The 25207-nt window shown below is 43.4% G+C and overlaps 1 protein-coding gene, 1 non-coding gene and 1 pseudogene across 2 annotated transcripts; all 3 read right to left on the bottom strand.

Moving 5' to 3' along the window:
* On the bottom strand, positions 1-13168 carry DENR (density regulated re-initiation and release factor). The gene is made up of 8 exons (XM_032603293.1): positions 13030-13168; positions 11642-11755; positions 7817-7836; positions 7017-7101; positions 4411-4494; positions 1633-1749; positions 601-740; positions 1-492 (listed from the first exon to the last, which is right to left on the bottom strand). The coding sequence occupies exons 2-8, from the start codon at positions 11745-11747 to the stop codon at positions 448-450; spliced, it is 597 nt and encodes a 198-aa protein (XP_032459184.1). The 5' UTR covers positions 11748-11755; positions 13030-13168; the 3' UTR covers positions 1-447.
* On the bottom strand, positions 2727-2861 carry LOC116739409. Its single transcript, XR_004345581.1, has one exon. It is a non-coding gene; the product is annotated as a small nucleolar RNA SNORA70 (small nucleolar RNA).
* Positions 13169-22805: 9637 nt separating the features above from the next.
* Positions 22806-23559, bottom strand: LOC116739091 (annotated as a pseudogene).
* Positions 23560-25207: the final 1648 nt, after the last annotated feature.

The raw sequence follows: 25207 nt of genomic DNA, 5'->3' as shown, positions 1-25207 counted from the left end.
CCAAATTCAAATTCTTCAAAGTATCACTCAGCTTAACAACCAAAAAAAAAAAAAAATCATGATTTGATAAAATCATGATTATTTTAAAATAATCAACAGAAAAGCTTTCCACAGAAAGTCTAATTTTTCCAAAAATAAAAACTTAAAAAGAAAGAGAAAAGTCAGTACCAAATGACCAAAATTTTTTATTTGACTAAATTCTATTTCATGCATAAGCATGACAGTCTCTCCTGTTTATCAGACTTTGGCAACAACAACAAAAAAACAAGCAGCCCTGTACAGAACAGTGAAAATGCCAAGGGTGAGGGTAGGCTACAGTTTTACTGTAGGATATATATATATATATATATATATATATATATATATATATATATTTTAAAAGGTCTCTCTCCCTTTGGCCATGTCAACAATCAGTTCAGATCTTTAAATACAGACAAATTTTCAAAATCACTTCTTCACTTCTCCAAGATCTTCAATGCTATCATCATCCACCTGTAAAATAAAAATAATTACATTTCATGAGTTGTGGTTATCAACTAACACGGAAGGAACTTGCTTTAATAACTTATTTCTATAGATGCACATGTTCCAAATACTCACTTCTGGCCATTTTTCCTGAATGACATCAATTATGTCATCTGTAAAGTCTCCCTGAATGATGATTTCATCCTCCCCTGTTACTGAGGCACCACAGGAGAATTTCTGAGCAAAAAACCTTTGTGCTTCTTTAAGATCGATTTCTGTTATTTTAAAAAAAGAAATAGCGAGACTATAATTGGAATCATATGTCAAAGATATTTTTCCATCTTGAAATTTAATCTGCATTTTAAATTCATAACACAGATTTTGTTAATGGATTTCATGTTCCTTTCAGAACAATAATTACAAACTACCCATAGGCAGTCATCTTAACAATTCAACTTATATTTTTAAGGTCAAATAAAGCCTCAGTACATAAAAATAAGATCATCCACACTATTCCTAACTCATATAGTAAGACCAAAATAAATCCAGAAACACATTAATTCCAACATTACATCTACACTTCCAAGTATATGAAGTTCTTTTGGTTATCCCTTTTTATAGAAGAAAAATTTACAGCAGAGAAACAAGCCTAATATTTATGATGTGGTCTAGCGACTGCTTTTCATTCCATGTTGTCAAATGAAGGAACCTAATCACCGTGGTTTCACTATTCATTCAAGTCTTCCAGGAACTGAAGGGGCTCTGAAGCAGGACATCCTGCCACTAACCACCTTCCCTCACCCTCTACTGTCATCCCAGAAGGGATAGGTCATTTTGCAACCATTTGGCTACCGAGACTGCAGGGAACAAGGAGCAGTGCTGGTAGACTTCACAGGGAAACCTATCCAGCCCTCCTCATTCTACATAAAACGTGCCCAAACAGAAATTCTGGAAAGGAAAAAGTTAAACCAGTCCCCTGTGCAAAAGATTTTTAAGTTGCTTCAAAATTTGATTTTGAACCTATAGTTAGAAATGCAAAATCTCATTTTGTATCTTCTTAGCAAAAAACAGAACTGTAAAATTTTCATGATACTAGATTAAAAAGAGAGAGAATGAAATGAAGGAACGTAGTTCACACATTCTAAACACACTTAAGCTTGGACTCACCGAAAGTCGCAAGGCCACACACTCTTGTTACGTATTTCTTCTTTGCTCTGGGAATTTTGGCTATCGTAACCTTCTGTGGTACAGTCTTCTTTTTTTGTTTTATTTGACCCCTTCCACCTTTATTTATTAAGAAAGAGCTCAGGATTAGTTGTTCTGTTCTTATCATAAATAAAGAATACTGTCTCTAAATTTATTAATTTTCAAAAGGTATGAAATACTAATTTCTAAAGTTTCTTTTTCTAATACAAAATTAATAAACACATGCATGAGTATTCATTCAATCCATAGTTATTAAGTAGTATGTGCCATGCACTGCACTAAGGGCTGAGGACACAAAGATGAACAGAAGAACAACATAGTCGCTGCCCTCCAGGGACTCTCAGTCTAGTGCAGGGAAACAAAAAGTTAAGTAAGTACAGCAACCTGATATATACTGTAATAGGATCCATGAATATGGCACTACCATAAGCTTTGCAGAGAGTGGCTAACTCTGCTTCCAGAGAACAGGACAAGTTTCCTAGAGGAAGAGGCATCTAAGTGCTTGCAGAATAAGAAATGGTCCATTTGAAGGGAGAAGGGCTGGGGAGATATAAAAAGGATATTCCAGGGAAGGGAAACAAGTACAGAGACAAGAAAGGGCATTATATTTGAGAACTACACTTGTCTTTGTGTGTGTATGCGACAGGAAAGTAGGATTTACTGGTTGGCGTAAGGAGGGGACAATGGCGCTCAGGAACGCAGGGCCCGCCATCTGTCCAGGGGCCACGATTAGGGATCTATTTGACCCCGCAGCCATCTGGGATGGGCCGGTTTTCTGCCACCATGTTTTCAAATTCACCCACATTAAACTTAGTAAATTCCCAATTCTTGGAGACGTGGATCTTCTGGCAGCCCGTGAACTTGAACTTGGCCCTGCATAAGGCCTCAATCACATACTCCTTGTTCTGCAACTTGGTGCGGATGGACATCACTTGGCCAATGTGGCCAAAGTGGACCCTGGCCACTGTGCCCTGGGGCTTTCCAAAGGCACCACGCGTATCTACCTGGAGCCTAGATTGGGGACAGCATGCCAGATGTGAATGTCCACTGGAAAGGGCCGTCTCCAAGATCCCTTAGGGCAACCCATACAGCCAACAGGCTGCATACACTACCAAGGAGGCTACTGGTTGCAACCACTGCATACCTGGCCCCAACGGGGAAAAGAGCACAGTCGGCTTAATTGGCTGCAAATACACTTGTGTTGATGAAGGAAGCGTATGGATATGTAAGAAAGGAAGCCAGAAAAGCAAAGATAATATACCAGTAGTTTAAGGAACAGCACAAGCTCTGTCATTTTATATTGCAAAGAGAAGCCAGTGAACAACTGACTATGCGGGAGTGAAATTACTGATTTATGTTTTGTCAAGGTCACCATGCAGTGTGGAGGGTGGGTCTGTGAAGAGCAATGGTAGAGGCCACTGATGAGGCTCCTACATTAGTTCAGGCAGAACTTAATCAACATCTCAACAAAGCAGGGGCAACAGTAATGGCCACTAGGCACAGGATAAACAGAGGAAGGAGAAGAAATGACAGAATTTAGAACTGATTAAGAGGGTCAAAAAGAATGAACCTAAGATGGGTCTCAGGTTTCTGGCTCAGATGACTGGATAAACTGTGCTGTTAATAACCAAAATGAAGAAAACAAAAGATGCAGATTTGGGACTTAGTAAGTTTACTTTGGAAGTGCTGTGTTTGAAGTACCTGTGAGACCACATGTGCATTTCTAGTCTAGAGACATGGGCCAGGACTAGAGATATAAATTTGGGTACTGTAAGTGTAGAGTGGTAGCAGAAGGATGTGGAGGAATCATCCAGGGAGGACATGCAGAATGAGAAGGTAAGTGGGCCCAGGACAGAATCCTGGGAAACACCAATTTTTAAGGGACACAAGGGAGAAGAGAAGTCTGCACAGAAGGCTGAGGAGCAGTGAAAGGAGAATGAGGGAGGAAGCACGACACTTCAAGAAGGGAGGGCTCAGATGAGATGCTCTTACCACTTAGCAATCACCCAGCTGTTCGTGACCCTTGTTAGAGGAGTTTCAGTGGCATGAAAGTCAGGTTAGGATGGACTGAGGAGCAAAGACTCAATGACCGAACTGAAAGGGGGATAGTAAGTCTAGTCTTATTAAGGAAGTCTGGCTAAGAAGGGAAGGGGGAGGAGAATAGGGCAAAGAAAGATATGAGCTCTTGGGGGAATTTTTTTTTTTTTAATGCAAAGTCTTAAAATATATGTATAAGCTAATTTTAGTCACAAGGGAGAATTAATTCAAGAAGAAGAAACAGGTGGGGACACGATCCAGGGCACAAGGAATTCATTTTAGAAGGAGGAGAGGTAAACAGGTATGCCTAACAGCTGTAAAAAGAAAAACTCAACTGAGCTGACAGAAGTAATGAGAGAACAAAATCTTAATTTTAAGTGTCCTCACTCTAATTAAATAGAATACACAGGTATTTTAATAAGGTAACAAAGTTTTTAAGTCATAAACAAGCTGGCTGGATGCTTTTTATGTATATATATGGCAAATAAAGCATATTTTCTTAGATCCAATTTACTGATAAAGCCCGATTCATACGAAATCCAGTCATCCTGAGAACATGATCCTGTATCCCTCTGTGTGGTATTCACACAGAATTACAGTAACAGGTAGATGTTATTCACTTTGGGAATGCTTTCATTTCTTATTTCTTCAAGCAGAGGGAGGGTATGTTTGTGTAAATCAAATCATGGATTCAGGTCTCACCTCTCTTTTGTTTTTTCTTCTCTTCCTCTTCCCCTGCTGTTCCTTGACCCTCACTAATTCCAGCTTCTTGTTTGGGTGAATTTTCTAGATGTAAAAACAAAATCCAAAAGCATTAACATCACTTCATTACGTTAAAAAATTACCCTTGAGGAACCTCAAACACATATAAGGTATTTTACCAACAAATGAGTGTAACATTTATAAAGCAAGTGATTATACTGCTAGATGCCTATCAAGCCTAATTCTGAAGTCATTACGTAAGTATATGGTGATAGAAGACAAAACAAAGTCTTTGATATGTGAAGATCACAATTTTTTAAGCCACATTAAAGGAGCACAGAACACTCAAGACTCCACAGGAATATTTAGCATCTAAGCGTACTAGTTCTGTTAACAGGAAGTCTGATCCTTAATATGAAGATATGTCCTAGGCAAGTCATGTTCAGGGCCGACCATGTAGACTGTTACATCAGATTTGAGGGTTCTTATCCAATGACGGACAGCGACTAAGTTGTCTCAGGGGCTGTGTCTCATGGAAACTATCTGAAAATCAAAGCAGCAAGTAGTGGGATAACACTGGGTATACGTGACAGGACTTTCCAGCCCAGGATTTCCCTTCTCCCTGCTACTGCCTTCATTTATAACAATCTTCTAAGAGGCCGTCAATCTTAGCTAATTGAGGAAATCGGTTCCTCTGCAGTTTCCTTACCTCTGGCAACAGCAACTCCATTCTTCTAGTTGCTTCGGTCAAAAATTTAGCTGCCCCTTTTTCTCACATCCCACATTCAACACATCAGGAGACCCTGTCAGCTCTACCTTCAAAACGTATCTAGAATCTGACCACTTTTCACGTCTCCACCGCTACCATTCTAGTCGTCATCATCCTGACCAGATGAGTGCAGGAGCCACCTATTTGGTCTCCCTGCTTTGCTGCCTAAGCCTCTCTTCAGTCTATTCTTTTTTTTTTTTTTTTTTTTTTTTTTTTTTTGCGGTACGCGGGCCTCTTTTTTTTTGAGGTACGCGGGCCTCTCACTGCTGTGGCCTCTCCCGTTGCGGAGCACAGGCTCCGGACGCGCAGGCTCAGCGGCCATGGCTCACGGGCCTAGCCGCTTCGCGGCATGTGGGATCTTCCCGGACCGGGGCACGAACCCGCGTCCCCTGCATCGGCAGGCGGACTCTCAACCACTGCGCCACCAGGGAAGCCCCAGTCTATTCTTAACATAGCAGACAGAGACACTGCTGAAACAGAAGTCAGACCATATCACCCTTCTGCTCAAACTGCTCCAATAGCTCATCTCACTCAGAGTGAAAGCTGAGACCTGGCGTTTAAGCCATGGTCCTTCACTACTTCTCAGACTTCATCTCCCACCCTTCTCCCCTTCCAGAAACAAAGACCTCCTTCCTGTTTTTTAAATATGCTGTAAGCGGTAAGTGTTTGCCTCAGGGCCTTTGCACTGGCTGCACCATCTGCTTGGAATGTTGTTCTCCCAGATATCCAAAGGACGCTCTCCCTCACTTATTTTAGGTCTTTGTTCAAATGCCATCTTTTCAGCAAAATCTTTCAGGGCTACTACCTAAAATTTCAAATTCCCTCCCCAACAATTCTTATCTCTCCATTCCCTGCTTATCCTAATTTAATGTACTTATTTCATTTGTCTTGTTTTACTTATTTTGTCTCTCCCTCTAGAATATAATTTCCAAAGAGTAGGTCTTTTGTTTACTGCTTTATCTCAGCATCCAATAAGAGTGTATAGCATATAGTATGCTTACAAGAAGTAATTTGTTGGACTTCCCTGGTGGCAGTGGTTAAGAATCCGCCTGCTTATGCAGGGGACACGGCTTCGAGCCCTGGTCCAGGAAGATCCCACATGCTGCAGAGCAGTTAAGCCTGTGTGCCACAACTACCGAGCCTGCGCTCTAGAGCCCGTGTGCCACAACTACTGAAGCCCGCGCGCCTAGAGCCCGTGCTCCGCAATGAGAAGCCCCTGCAATGAGAAGCCCATGAGCCACAACGAAGAATAGCCCTGCTCACTACAACTAGAGAAAGCCTGTGTGCAGCAACAAAGACCCAACGCAGCCAAAAATAATAAAAAACAAGAATTTGTTAAATGAATGAAAGAAAATATATGCCCCTAAATCATTTACTCTTCTTTATGTAAGAAAGTTAATACTTTGACCTATCCTGTCTCAGAGATAAGACACAAGCAGTCTGTGATTTTTTTTTTAATTTTATTTATTTATTTTTGGTTGTGCTGGGTCTTAGTTGGGGCCGGTGGGCTCCTTAGTTGTGGCCAACAGGCTCCTTGGTTGTGGCATGCAAACTCTTAGTTGCAGCATGCATGTAAGATCTAGTTCCCTGACCAGGGATCAAACCCGAGTCTCCTGCACTGGGAGGTGAATTCTTACCACTGCACCACCAGAGAAGTCCCACAGTCCGTGATGTTATGTAAGGAATTTTAACCCAAGAACTTAAAACAGTTTTAAAGTTAATAAAATAGATAGATATAATTCTGTAATATCCTACTAAACAAATGCACGTTGCATTTGTACGTTGCAAAGCCAAAGGTATACAGGCTTTGATGAAAGAGGAAAAAAAATGTTCATACCTACAGTAAGTTTTGCAAACTCATTTGGAAAATTCTTCTCTAACCATTGTCTACATTTAGCAACATCAGGCATATATTCACAGTACTGGAGGGGGAAAAAGAAGAAACTGAGTCACAACAGTACATTTTTAATCATTTTAATTAAAAATCATTCCCTGTGCTTTCTATATATAGAATCATAAAACCAACTACTCCCACCTGACATCTTATCCACAGGAAATCTGTATTCAACCAGGAAATGTCCCATAAGAAATTAAAAATTAAAAGACACCTCCTCACTGTAGCAATTTATTTCCTCTCCAACAAACAGAAAGGCCATTAGAAAAAGGAGGAAACAGACAAAAACGAGCAGGTGTTTTTCTTGCTTTGGACACATAGGTGTCTCATTTTCATGACCTGCCCGCAGAACCTGACTTAGAAGCTTATCAACAGAAAGTCTTACACATAATTTATGCTTTCTCTTCTCTGTGTGGATGTTAAATTTTGGCTTTAAGGTTACTCTTGTTTTATTAGCTGACTATTCATGAGTTCCATGCAAAAATCCAAACTATGTCTAGCCAAGTGCAAAAGACGCACACATATAACTCAAAGTCTAAAGAAAAATTTGTAGGACCATAAAAGTATTCTAAACCAAAGTTCTCTATAAAAGGTTGAAACTCAAAAAAAAAAAAAAAAAAAGGTTGAAACTCTGCCATCAAATAATAGAAAATGAAAAGTAAGAAGTTCCCAAGCTAGCTCTAAAATCAATGACCTCAAATGCAGAAGTTAAAAAAGAAAAAAAGAATTTTAGAAGGACTTACCTCTGTTGGTAATGAACAGACTGGGATGGAGAGAAAAAAAGATTTGAAAATGTTAATAAATAAATAAATACACACGTACACACACGGCTCATAACAACTTTTATTTTTAATCTGACAAAATGCTTCATTTGTTTTTTCCTGTAACTTTCCTGTACCACTTTTCAAATACTACCCCGTCAGGCACTTTTTTTTTTTTTTTTGAGGTAAGTGGCACATGATTAATAGAAATATTATCTTAATTTTTTTTTGGATGTAAAGAACAATGTCTCCTTCAGTTGGTAGAACATCAAACTATACTATCTGGCATGTCTTAAGGTTTTACCACAACAACCTCAATGGGTCTGAAACTAAGCTAGGATGGGAACAATTCCCCATACAACAAAGGCTGAATGGAGCTGGTTATTTCTTTGGTAACTTCACCAAAACAGCCGCTCTTTTTATTCATACCAACACACTTACAGACTTCAGTAGCACTTTTGCTACTATTTCTTTGCAATATATTTTTCCTTTTCTTTTTTCGTATTATGCTACATAAGACCATGACACTGTGAATTTCCTTCCTTAGAAGGAAGGTTGGTTCAATCCTGTCACTGTATAGCCTGCAAAGGCTAAAGGACTAGAAAAACTCAAAGGGTTTCCCAATTTTAACTAAAACTCTATTACTGGGTCAACTGCTTATTTTATTTTTATTTTTAAGGTGAGGAATGGAATAGTTCAGTGTGACAACACCTTGAGATTTGTGAGGGAGAGGAGGGGTGGTACACCGTTAATAATAACAGCACTTACCATATATTGGGCACATGCTAGGCACTTTGCTATGCTTTATATTATTATGTTCAATCGTCACAACCTTATAAGGTAAGAACTACCATACGTGTATTATGAATGAGAGAAATGAGACTTAGAACAAGTAACTCATTTGTATCTGGTTAGAACAGGATTTGAACCCTGGTCTGTTTCTGAAGGTCATGCTCTTAACCGCTAAATTAGACCTCACAACATATAAAAGCAGTGCAGCTGTGTGCCAGCCCATCATCGCTCTTTTACAGATGAAGCCGAAAAAGGTTAAATAGCTTATCCAAGGCCAAAGGTGGCATAGGGCAGAAAACTAGAATCTACCATCTCTATTTCAGTTTAGAGTTCTTTCTACTAAAGCTCTCCTGGTTAAACAGAAGCTCTCTAATCCTCACAGTTCAAGTTCAAATACTAGTAGGTACAGATATTCAGCCACACTTTCAGGATATAATTATAGGTTAAATACCATTACAGCAAATACTAAAACCATAACACTTAGTACACCATTTCAAGTAATATTTGGTTCAGCAAAATTCTAATACGATGAAAAAAGTTGGACAAATATTCCAAATTCCACATTATTTGTTTTTACAGTCTATTTCCCTCCACAAATGATTTACTATTGGTAAACTGTCATTTTTCAAGGAAAAGACTGAGCAGTCACCAGCTTCACATCACTAACAGCGGAACAACCTGACATTATGTATCTGCTGACATGATGAGATATGATGAACAAAGCCACATCATCCATGAGACCTTCTGCTATGGTCTGAATGTTTGTGTCCCCTCAAAATTCACATGTTGAAATCCTAACGCCCAATGTTATGATATTAGGAGATGGAGCCTTTGGGAGTAACATTTCATTTATTCTTCTCAACAGCCCTCTGAAGTAGGCTGTTATCCATTTTATGGATGAGGAAACTGACCAAGGTCACCAGTGAGTAAATGGCTAAACCAGGATTCAAACTCTGACTGAATTCATATTCTGAAGTTTCAGTCCTGCAGACATATATCTCCCCGGAAAGGACCCCATCCTACCTACCCTTGTTTCTCACTATACTTCAACCAGCATTCTGCTCCAATCAGCCCCTTCTTTTCCCTCTACCCCCTAACTTTTTCCTCGATCTTTAATATGAAGATACCATATTAAACCATGCCCCCATATTTTTCTTATAAATTCATCCACCTTTCCTTGCAAATTCTGCCCATTACCTAAGGCTTCTCACTTCCTCACTTTGCTTTCCCACCTTCCCTCTGAACAAAGATCCCTCCCTTTCCTGAAACCCTAATTCATAGCTATGGTCAGTACCACTGAATTTAGCATTTAATACTCCCTAAGTGCTTCTCCTACAACTAGACCTTAAACTCTTTGAGGAAAAGGTAATCCTGTCTCCAACCTAGTGCCTGGAATATCAATACAAACTAGGGAGGGAAATAAAAATAAACTTTTCTCGAAAAGGTTAGGTACCTCTGATCAACACAAAGTATCACTGGGGTGGACTGCATACTTAGTGCAGTTGTTCAAAGCCATCTTAGGAGCGACATAAGCACTTGAACAGGATGGCTTTCATATACTGTATTTCATTAATCTTTTTTCATTTTTATAGGGATGCATTCCATAATTATGGCATGTCAACCTAACAATTTTTTCTTTCTTAGTGGAACCTAAAATAATGGTGCATCTTATAACATATGGAGTCTTAGATTCGGTGAATTAGGGTACAAAGAACAATAGCTCCTAACTGTATCCGACAAACAAGGAGGAATAAAGTAAACTAGCATACTTCCCTAATAATAGTAGTAATAGCACTTATTGTATTATGTTCTTATGTTAGTTGCTGAACCAGCTTTATAGGAATCATCTGACTTCAGATGTACTCATCATTTTCGTTCAGACCTTAAGAAGCAGACCTCTAACCCTTAGTGAAATCAGGTTAACTTGCCCAAGGTCACACAGCTAAAATTAAGCAGGAGCAGCTGGTAATGCCCAAGGTAAGGATGCAAACCCTGGCCCATGACTCCAAAGGCAAACAATATAACCAAATGAGACGAATAACACATCTCAATCAACCCTACAAAAAGCTCCCCTGCCTACTCTCTGGGATATTTTACACTCATTTTATCATCAAAGGTAGTCAATAAATGATGAGTTGATACAATTTTTTAACTCAGTGACATCACCTCTCCTGTAAGTACTGTAAGTACTTAAATTCCAGAAGAAATCCCTACCACACTCACAGAACGTAAGGTCCCTGGGCACAAAGACCTTTCCTGACTTATTCATTATTCAGTCCCCAGCATCTAAAACTCTGCTAGGCACATAGTAAGTGGCCAAAAATATTTACTAAAAAAAATAATGTTTACTTGCCCTTTTACTTTACTGTCTTATGTCTTCAGATTTTTCTAAACCTTTCCAAGATGCTAGTAAAATTAGAGTATTTCCAGTTCACAAATATTTCTGGATTGAAAATGAGGAAAAACACTCAAAGGGAAAATAATCTTGATTTACATTTTATTAATCAAACCAAGAACACTTTCCCAAGACTGTCCTACTACCCATCACTCCAACCTCATAATTTTCCACTCGTTATTGACACCATTCCTATACTACACACTATACTAATAAAAAGGTGTTTATTTCTCCACAAAGCTTTTCCTTGCACAGCTGTTCACTTCATCTGGGATGCCTTTCCCCACTCCCTCAACCAATCCTTCTCATCCCTTAAGATTCAATATCTTCCAAGAAGCCCACCTTTAACAGCCAGACTAGCAAGTAACATTAGGCTGGAATAATCTATTTACACATCTCTATTCCAACGGGACTGTAAACTTCTCCAGGCCAAGTAACAAGATGCAAGTCACACAGGTTGGGAAAGGTCTGTTAATCCATGCCTCCTCTTCCCCAGCTCCCAATTAAAGATTCACCAAATGACAAAGATGAAAAAACTACCAGGACCAAATGTGAAACCGTTTATCACAATGCATAAAAATACAGTGAGTAAAAGCCATTTTCTGCCTCCCAACACTTGCCTCCACAGTAAAGGACTCGAAGTGGGTAATCTGCATCTAACTTGGTATTGCTCCTCGGGTCTCCTCTGCAATCATGCCCACCGGATTCAGAAATGTCAGCAGCCATTTCAAAACCTGTAAGCAAGGAAAATAACACATCTTCACTATTTTGGACCGAGACACCCAGAGAAGCCGTGTTCAGGTGTAGTCCAGCCTCCTCTGTTAGACCCAAACGGTCTACGAGGGATTCCAACTCGCCCAAGAACCGCCAAGAGTCGAGAGCCGCTGCAACACGCAAGAGGTTTATTAGGAGCCGATGCACCGGGGTTCCCTGAACCTCACGCAGGAGGCCGATGGGGAACCCCTAAAAGCGGAATCACATACTTTTTATAGGTTTATTTACTCATAGGGCGGGTATATTCTCACAATGATTGGGTAAATGTGGTGACTTTTGAATTCATTGGCTTAGGAACTTTTGTCCCACCTTCTGGCCGTTATAGTTGTCTGTTCATTGTGGCGGTTAGGGCGTATACCTGTTACGGGCAACTGGAAAATTACCCGCTGTCTGGCAAGTCCCCGTCAACTGAAAAACTCCAAGAATTGGTTTCGATAGGGAGAAGGAGTGGCGCACGATAGGGAGAAGAATTGGTTTACGGGAACAAGTGAGGGGGTGGAAAGTCCCTAAAGGCCCCACACCTCCTACTAGAAATCCCCCCACCCCGAATCTGTTTCAATTCTTTGCTGAATGAGAGATACAAGCTGCAGTAGGATTTATAAAATATGAGTAATTCTGGGCACACCATTTTCCAGGCCTACAGGGAAGCAAGTGACAACAGTGAGACTCACAGCAAATGGGCCATGACGACTAGGGGGAGGAGGGCACTAGTGGAAGAGGAAGCCATGGGGAAAAAGATGGGGAGGGTGAACTCGGTAGGGACAGGGCAAAAGGTCTGGGGGATGATCTGTAAAGGATGCAACAAACTGCAGCAACAGGGAAAGGCCACAAAGCAGATGAAGAGACTGGAAACGCCTACGAAGAAGGGGTGGGTCGCCGGAGGTGCCCGGAGGGCAGGGTGTGGGGTGGGCTAGAGTCCAAGGGAGGGACGCGTTAGAGTCACGGAAGGGAAGGGGAGTGGGAGGAGGCGGGGAGACCAGAGTCTGAGGAGAGAAAATGCAGGCAAAAGAACCAGGAAGGGGCAGAATGTAAGAGCACTGAGGCGACGACTAGGGCGACCAGGTGTGAGGGCGCGACCTGAGGCGAAGGGGCAACCCAGGGGACACCAGAGCGGCCCATGTGGGCGGGGGTGTGGAGACGCCCGGCCCGGCCCCCTTCCGCCGGGGAGCACCTCAGCTTCCCCCACGCTCTCTACGAGCTTCCCGGAAGCGTGAGAGGCACGAGGGGTCATTACCCAGGCGGTCGCACAGCCTCCGCCGCCTCCGCGCCCGCCACTACCGCCAGCTGAAACGACACATGCGACTCCTCTTCCCGGCCAGAGCCGCCCAAGAGCCCGTCTGCCAGCCGCGGTCCCGCGAGATAATAAACCTTTATCGCGAGATTCAGTCTCCGCGGAGCGGCTGTCGCGAGAAGCAAGGCGGGGGCGGAGAAGAATTGGGGAGCATGCGCGTTCCGCTCAGGGGCGGAGCCAAGCAGCCTAGAGGCTGACAGCCAGTAGGCGGTGCTAGTTACCTACGGGAGAGAATGGGTGGTCCGTGGTCGGCGCCCGGAAGGGGACGCTGTTTAGAGAGCGGAGACATGCATCTAAATCAGCGGTGACTCATTATTTTGACTCGGAGAACGTGGCCCCCGGGGTCTGGGGTGCATCCTGGAGACTTGACTAACCTCCAGCCTATTGGATAAGTCTTTCCTTCACGGGGAGATTGCAGCTGGAAAAGGCGTTTGGTTTCATTTCAACACAGTACCCTACATTGGCGGAATTCTTTTTAAAAAGACAATATCAACGCAATTTACATTTTCCTCATCGCCCCACAGCCTCACCACCCTAACAACTGTTTTCACAGCTTCCTAGTGTTTATAGATCTTTACATGTGTTGTAAATTGGAATTAATCTCTCCATGTGAGTGTTGACTAAAAAACTACGCACAACCTAAAAGTTGAGATTTATGTTTTATTCGGCAGGAATTTTTAGGACTTCAAGCCCGGGAGGCATCATCTCAAGTAACCCTGAGAGAACTGCTGCAAGGAGGAAAGGGGGCAAGCCAGCATATATAGGAGTTTTACAACCAAGGGCAGGTAGTCTGAACATCAGAAGGTTATTGTTAATTAAAGAAAACCAGATGTGTCAAGTTTAGGAATTTAGTGCTTTTCTCTGTATGGGAAGATGCAAGAGTCTGGGCTCACTGAAATCATTCCTTTGATATGCACCTCAGCTATCTGGGGCCAGTATCCTGTGTTTTCACATCCTGAGTTTCCTCAGGGCGCACCTAGGGAGTGGCTGCAGTCTGATGGCCGCTAGACAGCAGGTAGGCAGGTGTTCTTTTGCTTCCTGAGTTCCCTCTGGGTTCACCAGCTCCCCGTCTGGTGGTGGCTGCAATCGCTGATGACTGTGACAGCCTTTGTTTAAATATTCTGTTTATCAAAGACTAAAGAGAAGAGGCCACAGTCTCCGGCGCAGATTATGCCGGATGGCTTCGTGTGCAGTTTTGAGCAGGAAATTTAAGGGTGGTAGTGGTGGTGGCAGAGAAGTTTGCAAAGGAAGGAGGGGAATGAGGCAGATATGAGTGGAGGATAAAGCAAAATAGAAAAGAACAAACTCCACCACCTACAAAGCTCTTTTTGGTCACCGTTTCCCTAACTCTCATAGCTCTACAAGTGTTGTAGTGTTATTCCCATTTCACAAATGGGACTCAGGCTGAGGATGGATATGAAGGGTTTTTCCCAAAATGAAACAACTAAATGGAAGCAAAACTAAGACACACCATGGGTGAAAACCTGATGATAAATGGAATATTGCCTGTCACATCAGTAAAGAAAGGCTGTCACAGTCATCAGCGATTGCAGCCACCACCAGACGGGGAGCTGGTGAACCCAGAGGGAACTCAGGAAGCAAAAGAACACCTGCCTACCTGCTGTCTAGCGGCCATCAGACTGCAGCCACTCCCTAGGTGCGCCCTGAGGAAACTCAGGATGTGAAAACACAGGATACTGGCCCCAGATAGCTGAGGTGCATATCAAAGGAATGATTTCAGTGAGCCCAGACTCTTGCATCTTCCCATACAGAGAAAAGCACTAAATTCCTAAACTTGACACATCTGGTTTTCTTTAATTAACAATAATCTTTTGATGTTCAGACTACCTGCCCTTTGTTGCAAAACTTCTGTATAACCTGGCTCCCCCCCTTACCTTCTCGAGCAGTTTCTCAGAGCTCTCTGAAACGCTGTCTCCCGGACTAAAGTCCTCATTTTGCCCCAAATAAAACTTAATTCGCAACTCTAACGTCGTGCATTTTTTTAAGTCAACATCTTTCTTAAGTAAAAGAGGGGATTTCCCCCCTCTCACAAAAGAGAGTCAATTCTAAATGACATTCGTGAAAGAAGATCTTCCAGAGCCTATCTGATTCCAGTAATAATATCTTCCATTTATTGATACTCACCTCCCACTATGTGTCAAGAACCTGCTCATTTGGGGATAGAGTCCAGGTGGATTCATTTCACAAAACTTTCTTGGGTTCTTACTATGTGCCACGCACTGTGCTAGGCACTGGGGAATACAGCGAACAAGAGACAAAACCCCCAATCTCACTGAACTTACCGGTCTTAGTTACAAAATCCCTATGAAGTAAGGATTGTCTGTAATTCCCAGGTGGATGGTAAAATGGAGGCTCAGGGCTTCCCTGGTGGCGCAGTGGTTGGGAGTCCGCCTGCCGATGCAGGGGACGCGGGTTCGTGCCCCGGTCCGGGAAGATCCCGCATGCCGCGGAGTGGCTCAGCCTGTGAGCCAAGGCCGCTGAGCCTGTGCGTCTGGAGCCTGTGCTCCGCGGCGGGAGAGGCCACGGCGGTGAGAGGCCCGCGTACCGCAAAAAAAAAAAAAAAAAAAAAAAAAAAAAAAAAAAATGGAGGCTCAAAGATGGGATGAATTAAGTTCACCTGTTCTTAAGATCGCACAGCTAATAGCATGTTATTGATCTTAAGACACACATTTTTCACATTTTCACATCTCTCATATTGTCACTGAGTCCAAGCGCGCTCCGCTCGCCACACGAAAAGCCAATAAATCGGAGACGAGGTGTTGAGGCAGGGAATACGACTTTATTCCGAAAGCCGGCAGACCCGAGAAGACAGCAGACTACTGTCTCAAAATAACTGTCTTATCGGGGTTTGGATGCCAGTTTATTTTATAGAACAGAGAGGGTGGAGGAGATGAGGAAGTAAAGTGAAAAGGCCATAAGATTTGCAAATGTCCCCCGGAATGGCCAGCCTGAGGAGGGAATGTGTTCATTTCTTCTTTCTTTGCAGCCATCCACAGGTGGACCGGGCCGGCTATTTCCCTGAACAAAGGCTCTTTGGTTTAACATTCATGCAAAGGGGCAGGGTTCCCTGAGGCAGCCCATTGTGTATAGACAGTATCCTTTTAGTGAACAAAAGCAGCGGAAAGCAAAGGTTAAAGTAAAAGAAACAGGTCCAACACGTAGTCAGATTTGGCTCTTCCCTGTCACAATATCAAGATGCTTTGCAATGGATGGAGTCTTAGCATCGGGCACAGTTTAATTTGGCAGCATTTTTCTCTCTTAGTGATGCATAGAATAATGCTGCATCTTACAACCAACGGCATCTTAGATGTGATGAAATATGGATGAGTGGCCAGCCCTGTGGAGTAGACCCAGTGCCCTCACTTCTTTTCCTCACCCTTTTCCTGCCCCGCTTTGTACGGAAGGGGGTGGTGATCCCTGTGAGTGAATGCCCAGGCTTTCCTGTTCCTGAGCTTCCATCTAGGTTAAGCCAATGGGAAACAGCAGTGAGACCACCCCCACCCCTTTGACCAGCCTCTCTGGCAGTAGCTTGCTGGTTGTCCCCCTGCATTGTTTAGGGATCCCAGCCCCTGGGCTCCTGTAACATAGTGCCCTCCCTGGATCTAGTCTCCAGCCTACCAGTGGTGACTGATGGCTTCTTGCTACTGCTAATCTCCGAGTTGCCTCACCACCTCTGTTTAGCTTTTCAACAGTTCCATTCCCTGTGTTACCAATCCCCTGAATGAAATTCTCCTCTGCTTTAAATACTTAGATGGGGTTCTGTTTTCTCGGTGGACTCTGCCTGACATTGCTGGCATTCAAACCCAGAGCTACACTTCCAGGTCACGCTAGCGCACACGTCCCAACCTGTCAGCAACCAGGTACTAAAAGGAGGAACGACCCATTAAATAAACATAACAGTGGTTTCTCATCAGGAAGCCACAGACGCAGAGAGGCAGTGGAATTATTGCAAAGAATACAGGAATCCAGTTGAGGACCTAGGACTGTCAGGAAATTGACTAAAGACCTTTCAGGCTTAAGTATTACTATTTTTCTAGAGTAAGTTACAGTTTTGTTCCAATGAAAGTCCAAAAGTTGAATCTGATTGGCTTGTTTCCAATCGTGTCCATTCCTAAATCAATCACCATAACTAGACAAGCCCTGAGTTGTGTCCATTTTTGGAGCTGGGTTTGGAGAGTGGAGATGGGGTACATCCCAAAGGAAATTTGAGGCACTATAACCAGAAGAGGGAATGATGCTGAAGTATCAAAACCAACAGATGTTTACTCCAGCCATCCTCATCCATGTGCTAAAAATTATTTTAAAATCTACTGCCCTAGGGACTTCCCTGGTGATGCAGTGGTTAAGAATCCGCCTGCCAATGCAGGGGACACAGGTTCGAGCCCTGGTCCGGGAAGTTCTCACATGCTGCAGAGCAACTAAGCCAGTGTGCCACAACTAATGAGCCTGTGCTCTAGAGCCCACGCGCCACAACTACTGAAGCCCGCACACTTAGAGCCTGTGCTCTGTGACAAGAGAAGCCACGGCAATGAGAAGCCCGCGCACTGCAACAAAGAGTAGCCCCCGCTCGCCGTAACTAGAGAAAGCTTGCGCACAGCAAGAAAAACCCAACGCAGCCAAAAAAAAACTAGAGCCCTTAACACATCAAGTGGGTGTATAGGTGAGGCAGACTTCCTTACTAACAGAATCCTGTTTTGCTTGAGATAGCAGTGTGTCCAGCTAAAGATACTTGATTTCCCAACCTCGCATGCAGTGAAGGAGGCTATGTGATGCAGTTCTGGTCAATGAGATGTAGGTGGATGCTGAGATAGGGCATCCCTTCTCTAGAGAAACACTGTGAAAGATTTTTAAATGGACAAAAAAGAATACTGGGTGTCCTATTTATCATTCTGTTTAGTGTTATCTTTCATTGTCTTTGAGCTATTTTACAATTTTGTAAGTTGTAGAAAACCGATAGTAATGCAGTTTGCTCTTGTCCATAGAGATGCAAATGACTTGTGTCTGGTGGAGCTGTAACTGATTATTTCTCTGTTGACTAGTTTTCCATCTACTTGTAAATTCATTTCAGCATTTCTCTTTTAAAAATATATTTATTTATTTATGGCTGCGTTGGGTCTTCGTTGCGATGCGCAGGCTTCTTCTCATTGTGGTGGCTCCTCTTGCTGCAGAGCATGGGCTCTAGGCTCGCGGCCTCTAGAGCGCAGGCTCAGTAGTTGTGGTGCATGGTCTTAGTTACTCCACTGCATGTGGGATCCTCCCGGACCAGGACTATGAACCCATGTCCCCTGCATTGGCAGGTGGATTCTTAACCACTGCACCACCAGGGAAGTCCCCATTTCAACATTTCTGATTGCTTATGTATGTATATATGACTGCCTATGTGTGTGTGGGGGGGGTTTGTTTTTTCTTTTTTTGCGGTACGCGGACGTCTCACTGTTGTGGCCTCTCCCGTTGCGGAGCACAGGCTCCAGACGCGCAGGCTCAGCAGCCATGGCTCACGGGCCCAGACGCTCCACGGCATGTGGGATCTTCCCGGACCGGGGCACGAACCCATGTCCACCTGCATCGGCAGGTAGACTCTCAACCACCGCGCCACCAGGGAAGCCCCTGTGTGTATGTTTTTTAAAATTCTCCTTTGAATTGGTTTTCACATCTACTAATTCCCTTATTAATTAAGAAGTGAAATAAAGCATTTGACACGTTTATTTATAATTGGATTAGAGTCATGCTTTTTTTTTTTTTCCACGCCACGCAGCTTACAGGATCTTAGCTCCCCAACCAGGGATTGTACCCAGGCCCCCAATGAAAGTGCAAGTCCTGACCGCTGGACTGCCAGGGAATTCCCTATTTAAAAAAAAAAAAAAAAAATCACTTAACTCTTCTCAAATAAAAAGGCAAGGCCTCATTTTAAAACAAAAGAAAACAAAACAAAAAAACCCTTGACTTTTCTGTCTTCTTTCCAACTGAAACATGAACATAAGCCATCTTGCACCCATGAGGATGGATTACAACCATCTTGCAAGGTGAGAATGCAGGTGCATATGCTAAGAACCTTGGACTAGAAACATAAATAGCCTGTGTTCTGGAGAGCATTGTTGACTGACCATATCAGCTCTTGACTGTCCTCCTTCCAGAGCTTCCTACTGTGAAAGACAAACACTCCCCATCCCTACCCCTGCCCTCCCCACCCCCAGACTGTTTAAACTAATACACTAGGGTTTTCTATTATATCAATACTACACAATGCATTCCTAAATGATACTATCAGGAAGCCAGGTATTTCGGAGACAGGCCTGGGACCTGGGACTCTTTGCTGCAGTGCTGCAATGCTTGCACCTGGACAAACCTCTCCTCCAGCAACAAAATACGGAAGAAACTATAAGGGAGGGACTTCCTTGGTGGCGCAGTGGTTAAGAATCTGCCTGCCAATGCAGGGGACATGGGCTCGAGCCCTGGTCTGGGAAGATCCCACATGCCGTGGAGCAACTAGAGCCCGTGCTCCACGACAAGAGAAGCCACCGCAATGAGAAGCCCACGCACCGCAACAAAGAGTAGCCCCCGCTCGCCACAACTAGAGAAAGTATGCACACAGCAACTTAGACCCAATGCAGCCAAATAAATAAATAAACATTTTAAAATAAATAAATAAAACAAGCTCTCTAAAAAAATGTGCTCATTAAAAAAAAGAAGAAGAAACTATAAGGGACTAAAAAATAACTGGATGTATGCACAGTTGGGGCAAATTCTGGACAAAAGATACAAAAAGACCAAAAAAAGTCCCAACTGCCACTTCTGAAGATCTGGGAGCAGAAACAGGGTGTCTGGGAGCAAAAGCAGGGCACTGCACATGCCCCCTGCCCTCAGCACCACCTCAGGGGTGGGCAAAAAACCTCAGCCACCCCTCCAGCCAGACCCCTGGACACACCCCTACTCTCACCCCATATAAGAAACAAGCTCATCTTCCACTCCGGGAGTGAGAAAACAAGGGAAACTTAATTGTTCCCGCTTCCCCCTGCTGCAGGAGCCCCAGTAAAGACTTGGCTGAATTTCTTGTGTGGCCTCTGATCAATTTCTATTGATTGGGGAAGGCCAAGAACCCTGGTTGGTATCATTTCCTTTAACACAAGAGGGGAACCCATAGTCAAGCAAAGCATGTGTGAAGGAAGGAGATAAAGGTTGAGACCTGGCTAAGAGACAATGGGGAAGTGATGTGAGACCTGTCATTCAGATGAAGCATAGAGGAAGGAGCATTTTGTCACTCACTTTCTGAGAATGATTTTGGGCGCACACAGCAGTAAGTAGCAGCTTGCGTCAAGCAACAGCGAGCAGTAGCTGGAATCAAGATCTTAGTTCCCGGGCCGGGGGTCCTAACCACTAGACCACAGGGGCCAGCAGCTAGGACCTGGACCCCTAGTTCTCGCCTGCCTTGTCAAGAATGAATTCAGGCAAGGAGGCAGAAGGGAAAGAGAAAAGTCAGAAGTTTATTGGAAAAGCAAAGTACACACACGGAAAGACAGACGCACAGGCGAACTCAGAGACGCGCTTTGGGGAAGTTTAAATCCTTTATAAAGGGGCAGTTTTACGGGTCTTTTGTCTTCCTTCTCGCCAATCATCTTGTGTTGTCCCCCCTGGCTAAATTGTCTCAGGAAATGCAAACAGAAGTCTAGTTGTAAGTATCCGGCCTGAAGCCCACTTTTTTCTGCCTCATGAAAAAAGTAAGGGGGAAGAGGCCAGTTGTAAATGTCTAACCTGGGGCCCATCTATCTCCTGCCTCAAGAAGACTTCTGTCAAAGAGAATGAAAGCGTTTGCCCTGGGCTCCCTGAATGCGAAGTGACTTCTTACCACACCTGATGCTTTGTCATAACATCATCTATTTTCTCAGGAAATCATGGGTTTTATTTTTTCACTCTTGGGGCTGGCTTGGACCTTAGCCGGACATTTTCTTTCATCTGGTTCTTTCTGGGCATTTTCAAGATGGTCACTTGGGGCAGAGTGGGTATTTGTTGACTGTCTTTCCAGCATCTCCTCTCTGTAAAAGGTCCATCTTGGCTTGGAAGTATTCATCTCCTCCCCACACTCGACCCATGTGGTCGATCGAACCGTCACAACCCCCCCATTCAGAGGTGGAGCCTGTGACCCAGGTCTAAGGCAATCAGCACATGGTGGCCTGCTGGTAACAGCGATTAATTGATTCAAGGGTAGATCAGAGTGAATCCCAGCACACTTTTGAAGGAACTTCTAGAAAAGAGGTTCTCTCTTTCCCACTGGACTTGAGTCTCAGAGGATTCACACTAGAGCTGCTGGCAGCGATCTTGCCACCATATGGAGTTTTTTGTTTGTTTGTTTACTTATTTATTTATTTGGCTGCATCGGGTCTTAGTTCTCTGGTCATGGATCGAACCCAGGCCCCCTGCGTTGGGAGCACAGCGTCATAACCACTGGACCACCAGGGAAGTCCCACGCCGCTGTGGTTTGCGAATAAAGTCAACATGGAGAGTAGATTTGAGAGATAGAGAATGTTTGACCCCTGATTCCAGCCACATCTGAGGTCAGCCTTAACCCTCAACTTTTCTGGATAAAAGTCAACACATTCCCATTTTTGCTCAGGCCGGTTTGAACTGGAATGTCATTTTCACATTAGTTCTGATGGACACATAGGGTTAGGGCTAGTGCAGCCCTTACAGGGGTTTGTTAAGACCTATTCTACCCAATGTTTCCTAACATTTTCCCCCCACTGTGATATGCCCAATGGATTTTATGCCCTTGCAGAGCACAATCTCATAAACAAATCTACATTTTGATGACATCTCCAAATGACTGCAAGGATGTAAATCATTATAATAATTTGTGATTTCCGCAACTAATTACAATACACACATAAGGTAGGTGGCCATGGACTATGGTAGATTAAATGGGTTGTTGTTTGATTCCTTTCTTTCCCCCTCAAGAAGGCATTTTGGAGCTCTTAGAACAAGGCCCAGTCCAAAGGGAAACACAGGGCTAACCTTCAATCTGTCTCATCTGCTTATGTAAATAAAACTTTAAACTCTAATATTTCCATACTAGCAATAAATTACCAGACACATGCCATACATGAAACTGGATTCAGGGAATTCCCTGGTGGTCCAATGGTTAGGACTCCTCACTTTCACTGCAGGGGGCACGGGTTCAATCCCTGGTCGGGGAACTAAGATCCCACAAGTTGTGTGGTGTGGCCAAAAAAAGTAAATAAATAAGAAATAGAAACTGATTTCAACACACCAGTGGATCGAGTCACACATGGATGAGAACTGACCAGTGAACTGGGCTCAGTTTATTCCCAAGCTACATGAACTATCTTCAAAACTAATACATTTTTCATCTGTTAGCTCTGGTCTAAATTGAAAACATTTATTCTTTTCTGAAAAGAGAGTTTGTATTTGTCACCCTTCTCTCTTGAAGGATGGATAGCCTTTGAGAATTATTTTCTCAAGAGCAAGATGGTACCTTTTGCTTGGATCTTTGATGTTTAAACTGGTTTAGAAAAAAAACATATTTTTAAATTAATACAGTATTTGTCTTTTCTCTGTGTTCTCTATTTGTTTGTCAAACCCTGAGCCAACCAGTTTCCCTAGGCTGCCTGGGGATGTATAGGAAAAGGAACATACAGGGCAGAGAAACACAGGAGAAAGCACTATAAGAGGTGGAGACAGCTCCTTCACAAGGTAAAAAGGATGAGAAAGGCCACCATCAGGCAAAAGGTCCCCATCGCCTCTGAGAGGGCAAAGGCCAGAATGGTGTAGAAGAGCTGTTGCTTCAAAGAAGAGTTCCTGGCATAACCAATGATGAGGCTCCCAAACACAGTCCTGATTCCAGCCCCAGAGCCAGCCACCTACTGTGACAGCCTCAGGTCCAACGAACTTGGCTGCTGTGTTGATGTCCCTTGAAATGGCACTGCAATGTATATGTATAACTGAATCGGGGACTTCCCTGGCGGTCCAGTGGTTAAGACTCTATGCTTCCACTGTAGGGGTCACGGGTTCAATCCCTGGTCAGGGAACTGAGATCCCACGTGCCGTGCCGTGCAGCCAAAAATCAAAATAAATAAAAGAGTAAATGGGGATTCTTGTACCATCTTTGCAAAAAAAAAAAAAAAAGAATAACGGAATCACTTTGCCATACACCTGAAACTAACACAACATTGTTAATCAGCTATGCTCCAACATAAAATAAAAAGTTAAAAAAGAAAGCTGGGGGGCACTGTTTTGGAAGCTGCTGCTAAGAGTAAGCGAAGTCAGGGGACATGGGGATGCCAAGCTGCTGAGGCTCTCATCTGTCAGCGTCTCTGTTCATTTCAGCACCACTGCGGACAGCGATGGGCTCAGTAGCTTAGAGGTTCTCCTGACCTAGAAGGAGGTGGAGACAAACGTGCAAATGTACATTTTCAGGGGATGAAGAGCTGTGGCAGGAGAGCTGCTCTCAGTGCAGACAGACAGAGATATACAGAAAAAAAAAATTTTTTTAATGAAAAAATTTTAAGAATCCAGGATTGGATTGCAGTTTCAGGAATAGCTGGATTCTAGAGATAAAAATAACATACTCAAGAATCTACGTCTCTCAGGGACTTCCCTGGTGGCGCAGTGGTTAAGAATGCGCCTGCCAATGCAGGGGACACGGGTTCGAGTCCTGGCCCGAGAAGATCCCACATGCCGCAGAGCAGCTAAGCCCATGCACCACAACTACTGAGCCTGCGCCCTAGAGCCCGCAAGCCACAACTACTGAGACCGCGTGCCACAACTACTGAAGCCTGCGTGCCTAGAGCCCGTGCTCTGCAACAAGAGAAGCCACCGCAATAAGAAGCCCGCGCACCGCAACAAAGAGTAGCCCCCGCTCGCTGCAACTAGAGAAAAGCCTGCATGCAGCAACAAACACCCAACACAGCCATAAATAAATAAATAAGTAAATTTATTTAAAAAAAAAAAAGAATCTACCTCTCTCAAATGATTGGGAGCCTGGGATTAGCAGATGCAAACTAGCATATATAGGATGGATAAACAACAAGGTCCTACTCTATAGCACAGGGAACAATACTCAATATCCTGTGATAAACCAGAATGGAAAATAATATGAAAAATAATATATGTATGTATAACTGAGTCACTTTGTTGTACAGCAGAAATTAACATGACATTGTAAATCAACTATACTTCAATATAATTTTTTTTTAAATCTACTTCTCTCAGAAAATTATAAAGCAAAAGTGAAAAGTACTTATGCTTGATAATTCTGGGTACACGTAGGGGAGTTACTTTGTACTATTCTTGTAGCTTTTCTGTAAGTTTGAAATTATTTCAGATTTAAAAGTTTTTTAGGGGACTTCCCTGGCAGTCCAGCGATTAGGACCCTGCACTTCCAATTCAGGGGGCACAGGTTCGAACCCTGGTCGGGAAACTATGACCCCACATGCTGTGCAGTGGGGCCAAAAATTAAAAAAAAAAAAAAAAAAGTCTTTAAAAAAGAAACTATCTCTTTTCATGTTTTATCTTCTTCCCTACGCTTTTGTCATACTCTCCAAATACTTCCCAAATTTACTACTAGTTTAGCAATCCCAGAAGGAAGATGATCTTTTCCAGTGGTTCTAGCAAACAACTCAGGTTGGCATCTGCCATAGATCAAATGTTTGTGTCCCCCCAAAACTGTACGTTGAAATCCTAATTCCCAGTATGATAGTATTAAGAGGTGGGGCCCTTGGAAGCTGATTAGGTCATGAAGGTGGTGCCTTCATGATGGGATTAGTGTCCTTATAAAAGAGACCCCGACAAGGGCCTGCTTTACCTACACCCTACTCACATGACTGACCTTCCTAGGTACTTGCCCCAGGTCCCAGATAGTGACAGCTTATCAAAGGGCCAGTGAAGGGCGTACCCCTCCACTGGTTTCCCTGGTAGCAAATGAGCCCACCTGACGTCAATTCCCCTATAATTTGTCATCTCCCCTTCCCCTTGAGAGTGAAGACTGCCACCAAGTCCTGCCTGCCATGCGCTGCACGTAGTGGGGCATCGCTCCAGGAACTTGCTTCAGACATGTAAGCTCCCCCATCCATTAAACCACTGATGCCTC

The sequence above is a fragment of the Phocoena sinus genome, chromosome 14, assembly GCF_008692025.1.
Source record: "Phocoena sinus isolate mPhoSin1 chromosome 14, mPhoSin1.pri, whole genome shotgun sequence".
NCBI lineage: Eukaryota > Metazoa > Chordata > Mammalia > Artiodactyla > Phocoenidae > Phocoena > Phocoena sinus.
Note: the sequence above shows the minus strand (reverse complement) of the source record. Positions and strands in the feature narration are given on the sequence as shown.